The sequence below is a fragment of the Lissotriton helveticus genome, chromosome 4_1, assembly GCF_964261635.1.
Source record: "Lissotriton helveticus chromosome 4_1, aLisHel1.1, whole genome shotgun sequence".
In the NCBI taxonomy this organism is placed as follows: domain Eukaryota; kingdom Metazoa; phylum Chordata; class Amphibia; order Caudata; family Salamandridae; genus Lissotriton; species Lissotriton helveticus.
The window spans coordinates 1819041006-1819061062 of record NC_136063.1 but is presented as its reverse complement, the minus strand read 5'-3'; the positions used below and the strand labels follow the sequence as shown (position 1 = coordinate 1819061062).

Genomic DNA, 20057 nt, shown 5'->3' with positions numbered 1-20057 from the left:
TTTCATTGTGATATTATAGCCACATAGACCACTGTGCACTTTATGCTTTTTTGTACCTTACATAGAACATTACGTGTCCGATTTTTGCGTTCAATCTAGAGGTCCGAAGATATTTGAAGCCAAAAAGCAGGCTTGATATTCTTACCCCGGTTAGAGTCACAAGCTACTAGCTAATCAATAATGCATTTTATACAAAGCGCCTTTGCAATAAAAATAAATATGAATTTTAAATGAATTTGTAAATATCTACAATATATACTTTTTATGTGCTTGGATGAGAAGGACAGGCTTTCAGTTTTGCTTAGAATGCACATGTGTTACTTAAATCTGATTATGTGACATACCATTTTTGTAATTCATTTTAAGTGAAATGTGCAATAATAGTATGTGTCCTGTTTTTATACTTTTTAATTATTGTTTTTATTTATTGATATGTACTTTTATAACTTTTTGCCAACTAAAGATATATTGACTGACTAAGTCACATAACATTTTTGTCTCTGCTATTTATGGCCTCTCAATGGTTCCTTGTTGTCACTAAGATATTATTAAGGTATGGGCTACTTTGCCTGCATCCTGCTCATCATGTATTCATAGACTCATGGTTAGTTTATTTGAAGGATTTTGCTTTTGCAGCACTACAATAAAACAATCCTTGTATCTTTTAATCTTAGTTAATTGTGGTCTAATTACGAGTCTGGCAGTGGTGGGGCGGCGGCATCAGTCTTCTGAGACCGCCGAGTATGCCATGGAACAGCTGTTCCCTGGCAGTGGCGGTGGTCTTGAAGCGGTGGTCTTGAAGCAGTAACATGCTTGGCAGGACAATTGAGGTACCACCAAGCATATTACAACTTTCCTCACCACCACTGATTTAATGGAGGTCTTTCCTCCATGAAAACAGTGGTTGTGAGGATTACAAAGGGGGCCCTACAGGGCCCCCTTGGGACTCACTCCATGTGGATACACACAGTGGGGCACAACATGTACCTCCCTATGTGCATGCACCCCCAGTTCCAGCCTGGCATGGACTTCACACTCCATACCGGGCTGGAACTTCCTTTGATATTCCCATTGCGGTGCATATTTTATAGGCACCGCTGTGGGAACACCAAAGGAACCGCCTGCCAGTGACTAAAAAGTCACAATACACGGGGTGTTCTCAAACGGGTTTGGCAGGGATGCGGTGGGGCAGTACCGCTTCAGCACGCCAAACTTGTAATCGGGAACCTTAGTGTTGTGTTGTCCAAATTACAAAGTTGCATCCATACTTAAAGAGCCTAGTTACAACTAGCCTGATGAGTTGAGATCCCCGTGCAAACACTTACTTTCCCAGGGATTGCAATTATAAATGGTGCAATGTTTGTCGCTTCTATTCCACTGCTGCATGTATAATCAGGCCCAAATGCAGCTCAGTAAATGCTTTGTCTACCTGAAATTGCTACAAGCTCAAATGCCATTGTGAGCTGACTTAGGCCTCCATTCTAGCTAACGTGGGAATACTGCTACTGTAAATCAAGTCAGAATGCATGCATTCCATACAATACACCTAATAAGAATCAAGTCATCTACAGCAAATTCCAGGGACGTGCTCCAGGCAGCAAAACAACAATTAAATGAGCCTAACCAAACTACGGGAAACCACATATACATATGGGAAAACTTCACAGCCACATTTTCAAATTCCTACTCATTGGTAGTTCGACACTTCCTGCCCAACGATCCAACACTAGCTGGGAAGGCCACGAGCACGCAAAGGGCGACCTTGAAAAGCTATAAACAAATCACTAAGGACATTAAGGTTACGCCTGGGGGACAAGGACTTGTAACAACGGCTCCGTAAGAACAAGGCCGAACTTAGGAAACTTAAACGGGATATAAGAAAATCACAAGAAAACGAACTCTGGGCTAAACTTCATCATGATTCTAAAGGAAATAACAGTGCACGTTTTTGGTAAATGATAAATAATTTCCTACAACCCGCACATGGTGGTCTCACAACACATATAACAGAAAACAACTGGACATCCTATTTAGAACGTCATTTCAACCAACAGGTTTTTGGATTAAACTTCAGCAAGGATGAACAGCCTGTGTCTCAATTTCAAACTACGATGACTGATGAGGTCGAGGAAATTGAGATCGATGCCGCCATGATCAGGGAACAAATATGCAAAGGGAGGAAGGATGGTGCACCCAGGCCAAATGGGATTCTGACTGCTCTTTTTAAGCAAGACCCAGAATACTGGAAGAAATCTTTAGCTCAGCTAGGCAAACTGGGTGTTTGGCCGCATCATGGAAGGGTTCCATCATATCACCAATTTATAAAGCGGGGGACAAAACCCTACCAAAAAACTACTGTTTAATTGCACTACTTGATGTAGAGGCAACATACTTTGCTGGGAACCTACTTAGTGAGCTACAGGAATGGGCAACAGAGCAAAATATAATTCCCCCTAGCCAAACAGGGTTCTGTACAGAGACTGGAACAACAACCAACCTTTTAGCAATGTCACTACTTATTGATAAAAGCAATTTTAACCAAACAAACTCTCCATTTTTGCTTTGTGGATTTTAAGGCGGCATTCGACAATGTTAACCGAGCTAACCTCTGGAAAAAGCTGGCTCACTGGGGGGTTCCTCCACCTTTCATGAATCTTCTAATAGAATTACATTCCTACACGTGGATACAGGTCAAGCTCTGCAATGGCTCCCACCTGTCGAGGCGTATACAAACAACTAAAGGCCTCAAGCAGGGGTGCGTTCTCACACCCTTTCTCTTTAACCTTTACACAGCAGAGTTGACAACAGCCCTCACAGCCCTCACTGCTTGTAATGCCCACGCCCCTCGAATAGGAGGAAAAAACATTTCCAGCATGTCTTATGTGGACAATGTCATTCTAACTAGCCACACTCAAGTGGGTCTACAACGGCTACTCAACACACTGCATGGGTACGCTGATGAGAACTATCTAGAAGTTAAAATCGACTAAACTAAAACTTTGACAATAAATGGAAAAAAAATGTCCCATTGTTGGTCACTTGGAAAAACTACAATTACCAACTGCAATGTGTATAAGTACCTAGGTGTCATGATCGACAAGGGGGGCCATTGCAGAGCTTGCCATCAAGAGGAAAGGAATGGCAATTGCGACAACGCTAAGGCAACTCAAAACAAAATTGACAGGACCGACATTTCGCCCACTTCTCTGTGTTGCGCAAGCAAAAATTCCATCATCAGTTACATACGGTAGCGAGGTATTGAGAGGCAGGGATGCTTCATTGCTGGAAACCACCTTGTCAAAAGCATACAGAGTAATGCTAAACCTCCCACCTTATACCTCATCAGCAAAGATTTGGCTCGAGCTTGGTCTAACGAAGCTACTCCTGGCAAGGTGGGGCTCGTACATCAAGTGCTGGCATGAAATTAAGAACTCAGCCAGGACTGTCGGAATTTCTGTAGAGTACTGGAAGCAATATATAGTGCACCAAAAGCCAGATTATTGATTAATGGCTCCTTGACGGCACCGGTCTTTATTGGTAGAGGCACTAGGCAGGAGTGCCCTTTATCACCACTTTTATTTAATCTATACATAGGACCCCTGGTCAGTAAAATAATGGAGGACCCAGAGATTATACCGTTCCAATTTCAGGGATGGAGTAGGAAATTGGGTTTATACGCTGACAACATTCTTATTTATACAACTAATCTCCAAGACACCTTAAGTCGGACCATGATATTAACAGCTGATTTTGGAAAAGTATCGGGATATGATATAAATAAAAGCAAGACCGAAATTATGTCTTAGATCTAAGTGCCAGGGGGAGTTTTTTAAAAAAAAGTAATGAGATATTTGGGGGTTATGATCCCACAGGATATTTCCAAACTTAAAAAAATAAATTTGGAAATGGCAAAAAAAGAGATTAGTGGGCTTTTAAAAATTTGGGAACATCTCCAACTCACTCTGCTAGGTCGAGCCAATTTAATAAAAATGATGATCCTCCCCAAGCTAACATTCTTGTTCAACACCATCCCACTTCCCTTTGAAAGTGAACTGCTTAAACAATTCAAGGCCAGATTACCAGCTTTATTTGGTCAAGCCAAGGCCCAAGAATAGCCTGGAAGAAATTAAGGAGGGTGGTGAAAGATGGCTTAGCTTTGCCGGACCTGATTTTCTATTCTTGGGCTTTTCTATTTAAGAACGGGAAAATGCTATTAAATACACCTACCCTATCTGAAATTGGGAGACTGTTGGGAGTCATGACAGGACAGGAGTTAGGAGGCAGCCAAGGCTTTATGTTCAAGTACGCAGACCCCAAATATTTCAAGAAAGTAAGGCTGAAGATCTTGAGGGGCCTAGCTGAAACCTGGTATAGGGTCAGAAAAGTGCTTAAAATAACATATTATAGTTCTATGGCCCCTATCTGGGACTCACCAGGCTCACCGGAATGGGCTAAAGACGCTTTGGCTAAACCTTTGAGAGAGGCAGGTCTAACGAACGGAACCACATTACAATTGATACCCAACTAATTAGCTGGGAGACATGCAATCTTCTATCCGTCAACAAATATTCAGATCTAAATTCTTACAAATGCAGAGCGGGTTCCATGACTCACTTTTGAGGATAGGAGATACAAATGAATTAGAGGACAGACTTCTGGATGAGTCACCTAATAAAAAAGAGTTGGCGATGATTTACTGGCTGTGGTTGAGTTGGAAGACAGAGATTTCACATTACCTACGGAATTATGGGGAAGATGCTTGCCGGAGTCTTCGCTGGAAAATAAGTAGCAAGTATCAATGTCTACGCTTTTTAAAATTGTAAAACCTGCGCACCTAACGAGAAATCACTTTTTCTCCATTTACAGAGCGTACTGGTCACCACAGAGGCTGTCAAAGTTCGGGAGAGGAGGCGACGTGGCTTGCCCAAAGTGCAGTAGTTTGAAAGAAGATGATGTGCATATGTTTGTAGATTGCCCTGAGATCCAACCCTTCTCGTCTGACGTGAGTAAGGTGCTGTCCTCTATGTTGGGGTCTGACATTAAGGTAAGCGTTCTGTGGATCATTTTTGGCTGTGAAGACTCACTTGCAGGGTACACAGAAGACAAGTCAAGGCTGTTTTTTTAATCAATGCTACTAGCACGTAGAGAAATTTGTAAGCAGTGAATATCGGTCTCCCCCTCCCAGATTTTCTGATTGGCTGTCTTCTGTTGAACATGTGGCCAGTCTGTGTATGAAGGTTTCTAAAAAGCATAATTTTTGGTCCCCGGTTTTCAAGTGGTGTGAGCAACAAATGAACGTTGATATCCAATGATTATGCCCTATCTGCCTAGTACGGCTGGTACGTTGGGTCTCCTTTCCTGTTTTTCCCAATCTGTGCTTCGGCTCATGAGGGAGGAGTGCAGAGGAGTGATAGCAGGGGAGTCGAGGCTGTAAGACTAAGGTTCTTTTAATCAGGGCGGATACAACTTCGAAGCTGGTGTCTCCTCTCTCCTCTCCCCCTGCTTCCAGCACAAATATACAAAAGGGCATGATTTTCTCCATTTACACTGGTGCAAATGGAATGGGTTTTCTTTTTCTCTTGAAGAGGCAAATGAGGATAAAAAAAAAGAAAAGAAAAAAAAAGAACTCCGCCAGGAATACATTGAACCACCAGCTCTGGCAGGAACTGTGCAGCACATCTACCTCGCCAGCTAAAGCCTACTTCGAGGAATCACTTTGCAATAACGGGACTAGCCAGCCTATGGAAAATCCCAACAACGCACTTGCACTTTAAGCACATTCCAAATAAAGTTATCAAGAAACTTTCTCTCACAGAAGATAAAGCCGGTTTTGCACACAGGAGCCATGCATGGATGACTCTGTGCAGCTACACATCATTTGGGTCACAGGCATACTTTGAACTGGGGTACTCAAGGAAGTCTAAAGAAGCCTTTCTAAAACATAGGTTAGGAATCCTGACCACCATACCCCATCTTCCACCATGGCTGAGAAAGAACTACAGGAACTCATGCCGGCTATGCGGAGTTGGAAATGAGGACATTGAACATATAATATGCTCTTGCATTAAGCTAAATGAGGAAAGGACTGGCATGCTAAAAATTCACTTTAATGAAGGAGGGATACGTACCCGGAGACAAGCAATACTTAATACTTACATGCTTCAACTCAAGGGACCCACAACTAAATGGGAAGCTTGTTAAGTTCCTGCTCCTAGTAGCATCCAAGCAAGGGACGCTCAATACTGCAACCAACGTATAGTCCCCAGAGGCTCTGAGCAAAATGAAGTTTGTACACTCCGTACTTTTTAATTTACTCATGCATGTATTGACACATAAAGTATCGACCGAAAAGTCAATTTACCAAAATGTTTTATTAGAATGTATTTTTGTAACGGTTTTAATTATTCAAAAAACAATAAAAAAAATTTACTTTTACTTAATACTTCTGTAATTTTCATGACAAGAATTATTAATATCGCTAGAGCTGGTGGTCGTGAAATGAGACATAGCTAGAGCATGGGAGGCAGCGGCAGGTCCGTCTCTTGTTGAATGGAGAAAGAGCATGGACATGTATATGCTTGGAGAGAAGACAACATATAAAGCACAGGGCTGCCCTTAAAAGTTTTGGAAAATATGAAAGCCATGGCTTGCACACTATGGACTCTCGCTCTCTGATTGTCAATGATTGTAGATGACTGGGTGAATAGTTGGGAGGTGAAGATGGGGCCCACAACAATGCTCTGGTGCATAATATTGTTTGACTCTCCTTTACTGCTGATTGGATACGCTGCTGCCATCTAGTTGAACATGTTCACATATCTTACTGATAACCATTGTTGTTATCTTGCAATCGAAAAAATGTCAAAAAAAATATTTAAACAAAAAAAATAATTATTGATATCATGTGCTTCAGTATCTACAGGATGGGAATTGCCATACTTTTACAACTTTTACCTTGAGAGATAGGCATTTACTATAGTATTCAATGTTTGTGCGCCAATTTATGCATGTAATTCAGTGATTTTACCTGGTGAAGTGAGTCTGCAGAAAATCATAAGTGTGCAGTATTCCTATATATTGCAGAATCCCCTTTCGAGGAGAAAGGTTCCATCCAATCAGGATCTCCGAAATTCTCCTGGTAAAGGCCTTGCGGTTCCACAGAGTCCTTTGGTCCCTCACAGCTAGGAATCTCGATTCAAGGAGAAATTTTGCATACCAACCAAGATCTCCAAAAATGTCATACTGAAGGCCTTACTGTTCTACCAAGAGTTTCGGAGAGCTTAGCACTGCCAGAAAACTCTTATGTCATATCCTAGTTTCTCATGTGAGGATGCTCTTTGGTAGCAGATAAGATGAAGCATTATATTTTGATTTAATTTGATGCTTATTAAGCAGCAGTCCCACTAACTGAAGTTTCAAGGTGTTTGGATGGATTTTTTTGAGTGGAAATAATGATACACGATAAAATAGGTCCTGCTGTTGCTCCGAGAAAATTCTACTAATTTATGCCATGGTCCCGTCTGAATAGGGTTATTGTGAGAATGTGTAAACAGGCATCCCCCATATAATGGATTGTGGGTGTTCCATGTAAGACCCCCTTCTCTTACCAGATGAACTAGCTGGTCCTTGAGCTCCTTGTTCCCGATACTTGGTTGCGTATAACATTCTCAGTCGACCCGGATATTTTTATATGAACCCACCCCAAAGAGCTCTGAAGCAACCATTGCTGGGTAAAAGCACTTTCCAAAAGTTGTTTTCTTTCCAAAGATGTCACAAATAATAAAATAGGTGTGATGGGAATGTCAACCACTAGATCAGACTAAAAGAGAATGAAAGGGAGAGACGTTTTTGCTAAGGTTTCAACAGGTAACATCACTCAGGTTCTATAATAGGTGCCCATGCCTACTGCGCCACCTTATGCAGCTCTGTCTGTGATCTTGACATAAGGTTCACTCACTGTAGAGATAAGCATAGTGCTATCAATATAATTAATATCAAACTTTATTTAAGAGTAAATACTTACTTCAGTTTCTAAGTTGAACTCTTTATCTGTCACCACTGGGGAGTTGGGCTTTGATTTAGCAAAATCCTTAAAACTACTTGACCGTTGCAGAGACAGCTGAAGGAAAGCAAAGAAAGAAATTGAAAAACACAATTAGTACATTACCTTACTTCATGATCCTGGCACCATAAGTACAGGTCTCACAGGAGTTCTGTGTGTTATTGACGAATTACTGATTTCCTATTCTAACCTTAAGGAACAGCATGCATTTGAGGATCTGTATAGAAAGACTTTGGGCCTGATTCACAAAGGGCCTCCGCACTCACGGCGGAGGCCCCACAGTCACGGGGTAGTCTTTACACTTGGGCAGAATCTCTATCAGAATTCTCATTGTGGAGATTCTTCCCCGAGTGCGGGGAAGACTCCCCCACGACTGCCAGGCCTCCACGATGAGTGCGGAGACGCTTTGTGAATCAGGCCCTTACATTGTAGTAGAATACCTTGCTCAGAAGGTGCTGACTGACAGACTGAGCATGAACACGTAGTTTTTCCTTTAGAACACTTGACATCTAAACAAAAGATCAATATCAGTTGGCGGCCCATCTGACCTGGATGATAAACCTTCACTACAGATTTTGGGTGAAGGGCAATCGCTTTCCTAGAAGCACCACTAAGAGCAGACTGACAGCAAGTACAGTGCCTCAGTGGTGATCCTTCCCCCCACAGCACCACACCCACATGTCACTTTCTGCTTTTGACAGCTCTGGCACCCATTTATGGGGCTAAAGGGGTCTACTTCGTGGCAAATCACAATAACAGCTAACAACATGGTCACTATCCAATTGACGTATATTGGATAAGCAATCAAAGTGAAATTGCTAGGTTAGTAAGGACATACAGGAGGACATCTCATTGAATGTCAACCCTGTTTATTTATTTGCGGTTGTTTACAGCACGTACAAGGCCTAATTGCGTCAGAGCATTTTACAGAAGCAGTAATAACAAGTATGAGCAAGTAAACTACATAAAGAGAGAGAGAGAGGAGTAAAGAGAGAAGATCACTGATGAACTCAATAGAGTATCTAGCGATGGTAAATTACGGCAACAATAAAAAAGAAGTCATGCAGTGTCAAATATTTAATTAGCTGAAAATTTACAGCAGGTAGCGGTCATCAAAAACAAATATCAGGAAATATATAAAATATTGAAGAAATATATAATTACTCCAGGTGCAAGGCGTTCCACAAAAATGGTGATAGAGAAATTTCAGCAATGGTAATGGTAGGACATGGAGGCAAACATAGCAGGGGGGAGGCCCGGGGAGGTTTCAGAGGTTGTATTTATCAAAATCAGTATTTATTTAAGACACACAAGAACGGCTACTGCAACAAAGTAGCACAGTTAGTTGAGGTCAACCATGTGCATTAGCATTCACTGTTCCAGGAAGTCGTTCCTCACTGTTGTGTTTCACTTAATCTTGCTTCCAAATAGAACCTAGTGGCTTCCACTGCTCCAAGGGCCTACTCTGTTATCCAAGTGAACCTTTACTCGAACAGATAGTGTAAATAATGCAGTTGCATGTACATGCTAAAAGAAGTGGCAATGTATTGCTGACCCAGGGACTGTCACAGGAGGATCAGTTTAAGACTGCAGATTCCGTATGCCTTGCATTTCAAAAAACCCATCCTAATATGGCTGGCGATGTCTGATGAAGATCCACACACATTGCCCTAGAAAGACTGCCACACACCTATGCCATTTGGATGGGCACAAGAGCAATGGGTCTTGCTCCTATGCTACAACTTTACCATTGCTACAGTGGTTTAGGCAGTGAGCTTAAAGTCCTGACAACCCACCGTGACCCACCATGCACAGGCAATCCACTACATATTTGACATTCGCAAGGGTTAGATTGGAAAGGTGCAAGGCACATTGCCTTTTATGGAATACCTCCATATGAAGAACCCACACTGTCCAAACCAAACAAACACCAGTGTAGATTGGCTACAAAATGCCTGGGTGGAGAACCCATGAAAATGAATCACAAGCCCAACTGATTGATATCCACACAAAGTTCCAGGAAGACGGGTAATTGGTGAATGCTGGGCTTTAAGAACATAACATTACATAACACAACACAACACGACAAAAAACTCAGAATGATTTACCAAATATAGAATTTGTCTTACATTTTCCCCACACAGAGGGGCCTATTCACAGTGATAAATGTGATCTTAAAAATATATTTACAACTGAATATACCTTACTTACTCCTGCTTGAAATTCCCAAAGGGATTCTGGGCTGGGTAAGCCCATTTGCTTTGCAGAGATCTCCGCCACAGTAAGGGGTTTTCTGCACTTGTAAATCTCACCCAAGGGATGGAAAGTGGTTGTTCCAAGTTGTGACTAGCTTTGGAGGTTTGTGAACACCCAGACTTTTGTTAGCATTGGCAAACTCCTCTCTTTCACCCCTCCCAACTGATAAAGGGGTGCATCATTACTCTTTCCAAGTGCCGGCATCCATCCATTTCCAGGGGTGGGATCACCCTAGATTTGGTAGGGTATATGGGAAGGAGGACTCTGGGGGAACATATTGTGCATTTGCACAGGGGATATAATCTCCATGTGGATGTTTCCCCTGCACAGCGGGATTAGGATATTGCTTGGAATTTCACATGGAACTCCCAGGAATATGTATGTTAATCTGCCCCCAGTGCAGCTTTCCATGCATGTTCCTGGGAATGTTTGTGAATCCCTCAAAGTATTAAATCTACTCTCACAGTTAGGTGTAAGTGCAGATGTACTACTTTTTATGTGACTCAGGCCCAAAGAAGCTACACTACAGCAAAACATAATGATAATTGTTGGTGTAAGAATTAGACCCTTTTGCAGTTCTGCTGAATACACAGATGGGGTGGCAGAGCACATTCAGGCCCACTACCAAGGGTCCAGGGCTGGGCTGGCACCACTTGGGAGTTGACAGAGTACATGTGCTGGGTTCAAGGCTGTTGGGAGCCTGCTCTCTTCCTGAGGCTTCTGATCAGGAGGCTAGCCAACTAGTCCTTGGACTCACTCTGGTGTCCGTGGTTTCGAGATGCAGGTCTAATCCATTTTACCCAAGCAAGAGGGCAGCAGGGCAGCACAGCAAGGCAGGAGTCCTTTCCGGCCAGCAGTCCAGCAGAGTGGCAGTCTTTTCAGCAGCACAGCAGTCTTTCTTCCTGGCAGAGTCCACATGTCCAGAAGTGTAGTGAAAAGTTGGGTCTATGGTCCAAAATGTATCCCTGCTGCCCATGTTTGATGTAGAGGAAGCTCCTAGAGGTTTTCAGCCCGATGAGGTGTCAGACATCCCCCTTCCTTCCAGCACCGACCCCAGCTTGTCTGGAGTCACAAAAGACAAGTGTCAAACCCTTTGTGAGAGTGCTCAGGCAGAGCCTTTGTGATGTACAAGTGCCTTAGGTGGCTGCTTTTCCCCCTCACCAACTCAGAGTGACCCATCCTGCCAACTCCTATCTTCCCTTTGTCTCACTGTCTGTGAGTAATATACAAAGACCAACTGCCAGCTTTACCTAGTCATGTGACCCAGTAACAGCCTGCAGGCATCATCTAATGGGTAGGAAAAGTAAATGCCAACTTTCCAATAGTGGCATTTTCAGAATTGTGAATAAAAATGTGTCTTTAACTTTAAAGAGGGCTTTTAATTACAATTGTTTATACACCAAACATGACCTGTCCACCTGCTCCTAATTGAAAGTTATTACTCATTGAATGCATCAAGGTAACACAAAATTATCCTACAGGAGAAGTAGGCCTCACAGTAGTGAAAAACTAATTGGCGTTTTTTATTAACAGAACATGTAAAACTTAAAAGTACATGTACAACTTTTAAATACACTTCACCTTGCCCTCTGCACTGTGTAGTGCCTACCCTAAGGGTGACATATGCATTAGAAAAGGAAGATTTAGGCTTAGCAATACACAATATGCTGTTAGAACACCCTTTGGTGACAGCCTGAGAGTAGGTACCTGAGGAAATATAAAAATAAAAACACCAAATTGCAAGGATTCTCTTTTACCTTTACGCAAAGGGACCAGCTGTTCAAATAAAAGATTTTAGTAGAAATTACATATTTTATAGTGGTTCATTAAAGTAGCTAAGCAACTAATGGGTGATTTAATATGATACACAAAATAACAATAGAGAGGGAATAAAATGAAAATGGATAGTTAATTCTCATATGATCATTCGAGAAGACATTTGAAACTCATTTGAAGACAGGTTTGCTGTACTGTTTTCACTGTCTCATCGTGCTTTGGCAACCTATTGCTAAGCTTTTCCAGGAAGTAATACTGCTCTTGAAGCAATGACTTGACTAGAGCAGGAATATGATGACAGAGGGCTTCTTCTCTCTGCCCAAAGCCTGCTTGAGAAGGAATATGGCTATTTTACTGTAGTATTCATTCACAAACATCCGACCACAGGTTTCACTTTTACCCAAGTAAAGTTACCGGTCACCGCTCATAACAGCGATTGACCCGGTCCATGTGCTAATGAAGCAATGAAGGAAAACATTTTCAGGGGTCAGAATTATGCAGTTTCAGGGCTGGTGTTTTTATCACGTTTGTTCGATTCTATTTTAAGCTGAAGAAACAAACATCAAATATAAACACGTTAAGAGGTGCAAACATAAGGGACTATAAGGTTAAACTGTTCCCTCTAACACATCTCTGCCTCTTAACTGCCTCACTATACGGTGGGGTCAGAGTTAAAAAAAAAAAAAAACATGTAATTGTTTTTCCCCTCAACATTAGGGAACTCCTTGAAGGACTGGGGTCCCAACAAAAAGGGTTGTCAGTGATTAGACCATAGTTCCTGAGGCAGTGAATGGGTTGAAAATGGTTAATAAATTCAGAGTTGTTCTGCTCAGGGGGCCGCAAATTATGTTTGACCCAGGGCCCACAAAATCCTTAAGATGTCCCTGCTTCCCTCTCCCTTTCTCCAAATCATAATTTTTACAAACTGACCTATTAGTACATAAGCTGGTTCCCAAAGTAATTTGGTAGTCATAAAAAGATGCATGCAAACTGCAAAAAGTTGTTCGAGTATTGCAACTGCCATTCTTAAACCACATCTTGAGGACACATAGCCCTTCGTTCTTCCCATTACCTGCAGACCTACATTTCTACAACCTACCTACCAAACAACTATATCAGGATAAACATTTACAATACAAGGAAAGTTGGCAAGCATACTCAAGCATGATTCTATATCTCGTAAACATACATTCTTCAATCTGTACTTCAGCACAGCTCCAAATTTGCCACAACATGATTAAAAGACTATGCTAAACCTCAGCCACGGCAATAAAACACTTCCCATGGCTACTATGAAAAAACACACTCTACCAACCAAAGACAATGAAGGAAGCAACCTCATGCTTGATTATAAGCATGTCCAAATGTGACTGTGTCTCTCTGCTTTTCTCCATGCTTTTAAGCACAGGTATAATTTGATGGTGACCACCACCAAACCTCTACCAGGTCAGCAAAGTTCTTTCCATATAGTTAACTCCATAAGCCCACACTCTAAGAACCATGCACAATGAAAGGAGTAGGCTTTTAGTGGCCTCTTTGGAATTGTTTTACGGCCTAGTTAACATTGCAAGTTTGGTCGTCACACTGTGTCCTAGTTTTAACTTTCAAACTGTGTAAACTATTTGACGAGCAGAGCCAAATGCTTCTTAATATAAAAGATAATTCAAAAAGACAACATCTTCATTATTATTGGTCATGGGAAAATGCTTTGTTTGTTTGTTAGATACTGAAAACCAATGATCATTTCAGTGTTATTTTAAGGATTTTGGGCACACCGGGCAAAACAAATTTTGAGGCCCCTGTATGGAACAAATCCGAATTTTAGTAACCTTTTCAAGCCCAAATGATGCTGAACGAAACTAAATGATATGCTACTTTTGAACAAAGTCTTACAAAACCAGTTGAAAAATGTCTTGCCTGGAAACCCGAAAATCCTTAATATGACACTGGTTTTGAAAAACAGAGATGGAGGTAACAGTAGGCAGAGAGGGAAATGGATCTAGAGAGGAGTAGAATAGCCAGAGGTCATAGACAGAGAAAGTTCAGTTTCCCAGGGCAGCCCTTGGAAGGTGAGGTCCTGGGCAATTGCACAAATTAGCTATGCCTTAAAACGTCTCTGGATCATTTAACCACCCCATCAATCCTTCTTTTTAACTCTCCTGACTGCAGTGCAATTCCTAATGTGTAAATGAGGCAAATGCCCTCATGCTCTGAAGCAGTGGCGCTGCACACCCAGTTTAGATCATGACATATCTACCTATGGTAGGGATTTTCCTATAGGATGAAATTCCAGGTTTGTATCTCACATAAAGTTTGTTACCAAGGTTTATGACAGGTTTCTTTCTAAATTATATTATTGCCGTTTTTAAATGCAATCTAAACAACGTATTAACATGTTACACATACCCGAAAACTTAATAAACAGTTGCATACTTGAACCCTCAAGTCACCCATGTTGGCATCAAAGAATCAATAAGAAGCAATAATACCTGCATAGCTCTCAACTGGAGATGGTAAGCGTGTGCTTCATATCATGAAAAAATAGCCCGTTATCTGAACCAATGAAAACCGAACATGAGGGCCACTTTGTCTATTATCAGTTAGTAATCAATGACTAGTTCAGGGTGGAGCAGTTTAGTAGCTGCCTCAAAATAACTGTGTACCTTTTTCCCCCCACTAGGACACCTTAACAGCCACTCCTGCCTTGCTGGTTTTCAATCTCTCCAAGAAACTGGCTGCTCCATCTGTCTGAACTAATCCTCAAGTAACATTAGCAAATGGGACAGATTGAGGCTCCTGGCTTGGGACCCCATAGATTGGAGAATTCTTCAATTCCATCTTCTGTTTTCTCCCTCCTATTGACTCTGGGTTAAGGTCCAGGAGGAACGGAATTCAATAGCCCTGGTAAAATGCCTTGTTTTTAATGCCTGTGTCCTTTAATACTTCTTACTGCAGGTTCCCCAGTCCGTTACCTCCAGATATGGAGTTCTTTGAAAGTATCCTTACCTCCCTCTTAATATCCGTAGTTCAAGATATCGTTCATCATTGGCCAGCCAAGGATCCTTAGGTTGTGTGAGCACCTGGTATTCTCGTAGCACTCTACTTGTTTTTCAAGGCATACCGTGGAAGGCACTGTGTACCTCTAAAATGTTGCACACTTTTTATTTCTCCTCCCAGTCGTTTTATAGCTTTCTCCAATCTCATTATTTTTCTTTCTATCCTATCCACTTCTTTTCAACGTATTGCAATCTAGTTTCCATTTACTCCATTTTTGTTTCAAACATCACTATTATCTTCTTTCCAGCATTTGCCCTGCATGTGCTCTATAGAGTCCAGGATGGCCTTCTACCACCTTAAATCATCATATCTCTTCCTTCTTCATCGGAAGGCCACTTCACATAGGGACAGAATTCCTCTTTGTAAGCAATCTCTGGGAGAAAGTGGTGCACTTTTGATTTGTCCTTGAGTGGTTACTTGGACCCCAGCTGCTAGCTACTTCTTGATTTCCCTATAACAAAGTGTTGATAAATATGACAACTGCTGGCTTCTCCGCTACTGGAGCTAAGAGGAGCTGTCATATAGCAGCATCGGATTTATCTGGTGTGATTGACTATGGGGTAGACAAATGTCTCCCTATCAGGAAGAAGATGTTGCAGTCTGTCCCGAATGCCTGACAGACTCCTGTACAGACCTGTGCTGGGTACCTTATGCCAGTTTAGCAATGTGTTTCTTTCTTCCACCTGTATGTTCCAGTTCCCCTACTTTAGTATGCCAAGACTACTTCCTGATCATCAAAGCTCGGAGTGACATTATCTGATATCCTACATGGGGGGCACTATGTTGCCTCCTTCATGTTCCGTGAAGACTACATCTCTGTATGATTACTTCAGTCCTTTTCTTGGTGGATTTCATCTCTGAATGTGCTTCAGTGCTGCTCCCAGCCGCCCCGGATCTCTAGGAAATATGGGTTGTACGTGATTTCATAGATTACCAATGCTGAGAAAGCTTTTAACTAAACTCTATAATTGACACTTTTAAGATGAACAGCATTTATCACTGGGTGGAAACCAACTTATATATTTTATTTTAATTGTATTATTTTTACATATCACTTTTTGGAGGTGTCAATGCCAGTTATCTTGAAAATGGTTTTTATTCACCGTGTTTTTTCTTCAAGGGCTGTATAAATCAATTTTGCATTCACCATCTTCCCTTCCCACATCCTGTCATTGAGTAACATTTCACTATTTAAAATAAATTGCTGTGCTAAGTAGTTACCTATGAGCCCATGTTCCTTTAATCCTCTGTTTTCTTTTTCATTCCTATGGTTCTTTTCCATCTAGTTCCTCTCTCCCTCTATTTTTTTGGGGGCGATCAACCCAACCTTCCTATTTCCATCAATTTTAATCATTGTTTTATTCGCCACCCTCTTCCCAATGCTCCTCCTTTTTTCTACGTTTTTGTGGGGGCCACCATCAATACTTTAATTCATCCCAGTGATTATTGCCCTTCTCTGCTTCGCTCTACTGTTACCTCATTGTCTCTCTTTTCTTCTTCAGCTATAACTTTAATACTATGTTCCAAAATCAGGATAGAATATCCCATAGGGTCCATAATTCATTTTCCTTTAAGATAAAAACGTTTCGTCCTTGTTTTTCATGAAAAATAGTCTTTTTTAAACTATTTTAAAACTATTGTTTTTTTTCAACCAAACTTTATGTATGTTGATTTGTTTCCCCCCACCAAATTAGTTTTCCACGATTTTGTTTCTCAGAAATGGGTTTCTATTCCTTTGTTTATCTATGAATTAACATACATCATCACGTGTAGGAAAGGCAGCCATCCCACAGCCCAGTAGTCAAGGTGCCTCCCGACTACCCTTCAGGGTCTGTGGTAACTAAATATTAGTTACCCCTGTTGCAGACAGATAGATTAAAATTGAACACACACAAGAGGGCCAAAGGTGGATCTGAGATTGTAATTGTTGGAGAGACTATATTTGAGTTCAGTGATGTAATAACAATATTTGAATGTACATAGCATAATTTTGGTTTATTCATCGTGTTTCTGTAATTTCTAGAATTTCACAAGCTGAGGTTTTCGCAATGATAGGCACATGGTGGATCATGCTTCAATTTACCAACACAACTGACCCATGTCACACTGAAATTCCCCTGACTACTTTCAGTCCAAAAATAAGCACCATTGTCCTTCAATGTCTGTCTAGAAATAGAGGAGTATGAGAGCCTTCAAAGATGAGTTTGTTGTCCACCAAGACTGTGTGTGTGTGTGACAATGACTACAAGGCTAGCATGTACAGCTGAGGCTCTTGTTATAAATGTTGAGACAGAAAGCAGCTTGTGCCCTGAATATGCAGATGCAAAAACATGTGTCCCTTAACTCTGGATACTCACATGGCCTGGAGTCATGTCAGAAGACCATATCAAGTCAATGTAACCCAGAAGATGGCAAGCAGTGGATACACTTGGATACCGAGCATGAAATTGCACACCATGAACAAATGTGGAAGGAAATAAATACGCAATTGACGAACAAATATTCTCAGGATCAGACAGAGCCATCAAACTTGGTGTATGAACATACAAACACAGGTTGGGCTGTGCATGTAGAAATCAGATTCTCCACAGGAGTGCCCTCCAGTCTGCACAACCCTTTACTTGATTTAAAAACACCAAATGACAGGCGGACAACGTACTACATAACACATCTTAATCCATTCTAACAAGTTATATACGTTTTGTTAGCTTGCACCTTTTCAATGACTTCATCTCATACTAAAGCCAGCTACTTGAGGCGTACATTGCAAATACAATATTATGTTGTATTCTAATTTCTACTTTGATGTGAGGAAATACCTGCTCTGAGTACTCACAATGTGTACTTGTTGTAAGTGCTCACAGAGTGCACAATGTGGTCATTTAAGGATGTTTTGTGTCTCTGGAATGCATTTCAACCCATGTGGTTTCCTGGACATTTAAAAGGTAAGTAGGTGTTTAGTGTTTGATAGTTTCAGTAACTGTTAGGTGGTGTCTGTTGGTATCACTGCTTCTTAAGATGCTACCACCTTGAGTTTTTGGTAAGGAAACCCATATAACTGCCAATGAAGATCAATGCTATCACTGAGTTTGGTCGGCTCTGAGGAAAATATTTGGTCCGACCTCTACACAAGGATAGCGCTATCCCTCCCGCGCATTGGTGCTCGGTCCTCTACTCCCTGCCTCCCCTCCTCAGTGTTCTTTCTTCCAGGTGCCACCTTCCTGCACAAAAACCATCCTGGGTGGCATATTCCTCTTTCTTTCAGAATGAAGAACACATAGAAACAGGAGGAAATTTGGAGGCAACTGCACTGTTAGTACAGCATTTGAGCATAATAGCAAGACCACTGTATCTGTATGGCTAGTGTCACAGGAACGCAGCTCTGAAGCACAATCAATAGAAACTGTTACTTTAATCCTAACTCATTGGCTTTCATTACACCAAACTTTGATGCATAGAAAGCTGCCTGCGTTTGACAGGATTCTAATCTATGACTTCCGGATTGAACACAAATATTTGTAGCAGATACATTCTCCGGGTAAAAATGTATACTTGTATAGCGCACTACTCACCCGCAAGGGTCTCAAGGCGCTTGTACGAATACCACTGTGGAACCCATCCTGGCTTTCCCTGTGAGGTGTCCACTCCTGGGCACCCCCAAGGTGGAGGCCAGGCATCCTTAGCATTGTGGGGGCCGTTGTGGAGATCAAGCAAGCTATTGCCCAGAGTTGCAGAGTGGGACTCCATGATTGCAATAGGCACCAAGGCGAGAATTATCAGGTCCGTGGAATTTTTGAGCCCAAGACCCGCCGAGGCAGGGAATTGAACCAACAAGGGCTAGACCTCTGCATCAGGGTCTGCCACTCTAACCATTGAGCCACACTTCTCCACTAAGCTATCACACCAGTTAATAACCAAATAAATACAGAACTTGGGGATCAATCTGAAGCTTGCATGAAGGAAAACTGCTCAACAGCAAGGTTTTGTGCATCACGAATAAAAGAAGCACACTGTGCTGCTGTGACACTGACCCTCTCCTCGTCTTTGGCTGCCCTCTTCTTCACCCGCCCTTCACTCCAGAGCCTATTTGTCTCTGACCAGCGAAATCTCTATTACTACAAGTCAAAAGCTACAGCAAATTGTTTTGTCAACGCGCGGGAAGCGGAGGACCCGCTAAGGAGTAAATCACAGGACAAGTGGGCAAATCCTGCAGGAGGGCATCATACACAGCTACCCCCTCCCCACAAAAAGATGCAATTGACCTGTCTGTCTCCAGAAAAGCACTCATCTGCCCTGAGGCTGAAAACAGAAGGTGATGGCCAGATGGGGCTATCTTCCTTTTATTAGGCGCCATTAATCTTCCTCACCTCTGTTGTCATGTCAGGTTTATTAACCCTGCTGCATCTCTGTTTTAATGGCCGGGAGCAAGGGTGGTGTGAGGTTCAACTAGAAGATACGCCGGTTCTTGCACCATCATGGTACTACTACTTCGAATGCTGACTGCTCAATCACACAGTGAGAGCTCACTTCTCCAGACTGCTGTGTCGCCACTGAGGGCAAACCCGGGCACACCTGTGGTCCAGTAGCCATGGACCACGATGCATTAGGGAACAAGCATTTGCAATGCAATAGGTCTCGCATTTCAAGAGTTTAAGCTATTGGTATTGTAAATGACCATACCTTTTCTTTATATGTTTTAATAATTGACACAAAAATAAAAGGCATTGTCATGTACAATGCCAATAGCTCAAACTCTTGTAAATGCGAGACCTATGCAGAGTAGAGGCCACCATTGTCCTGGGCTGCTTATAAAGTGAAAGAGCGCATGGTCCACTGACTATTGCAGGAAAGCATTTTGTGCCTGCAGTAGGAGAAACTAATTAAAGAAAATAGTGCTTACAGACTA

The 20057-nt window shown here is 41.9% G+C and overlaps 1 protein-coding gene across 1 annotated transcript in view; it reads right to left on the bottom strand.

Moving 5' to 3' along the window:
• SASH3 (SAM and SH3 domain containing 3) overlaps positions 1 to 20057 on the bottom strand; it is a 195086-nt gene that overhangs the window by 128061 nt on the left and 46968 nt on the right. The window contains exon 2 of the mRNA XM_078688444.1: positions 8024 to 8119. Coding sequence (XP_078544570.1) covers positions 8024 to 8119 — 96 coding nt within the window. The remainder of the gene's footprint in view (positions 1 to 8023; positions 8120 to 20057) is intronic.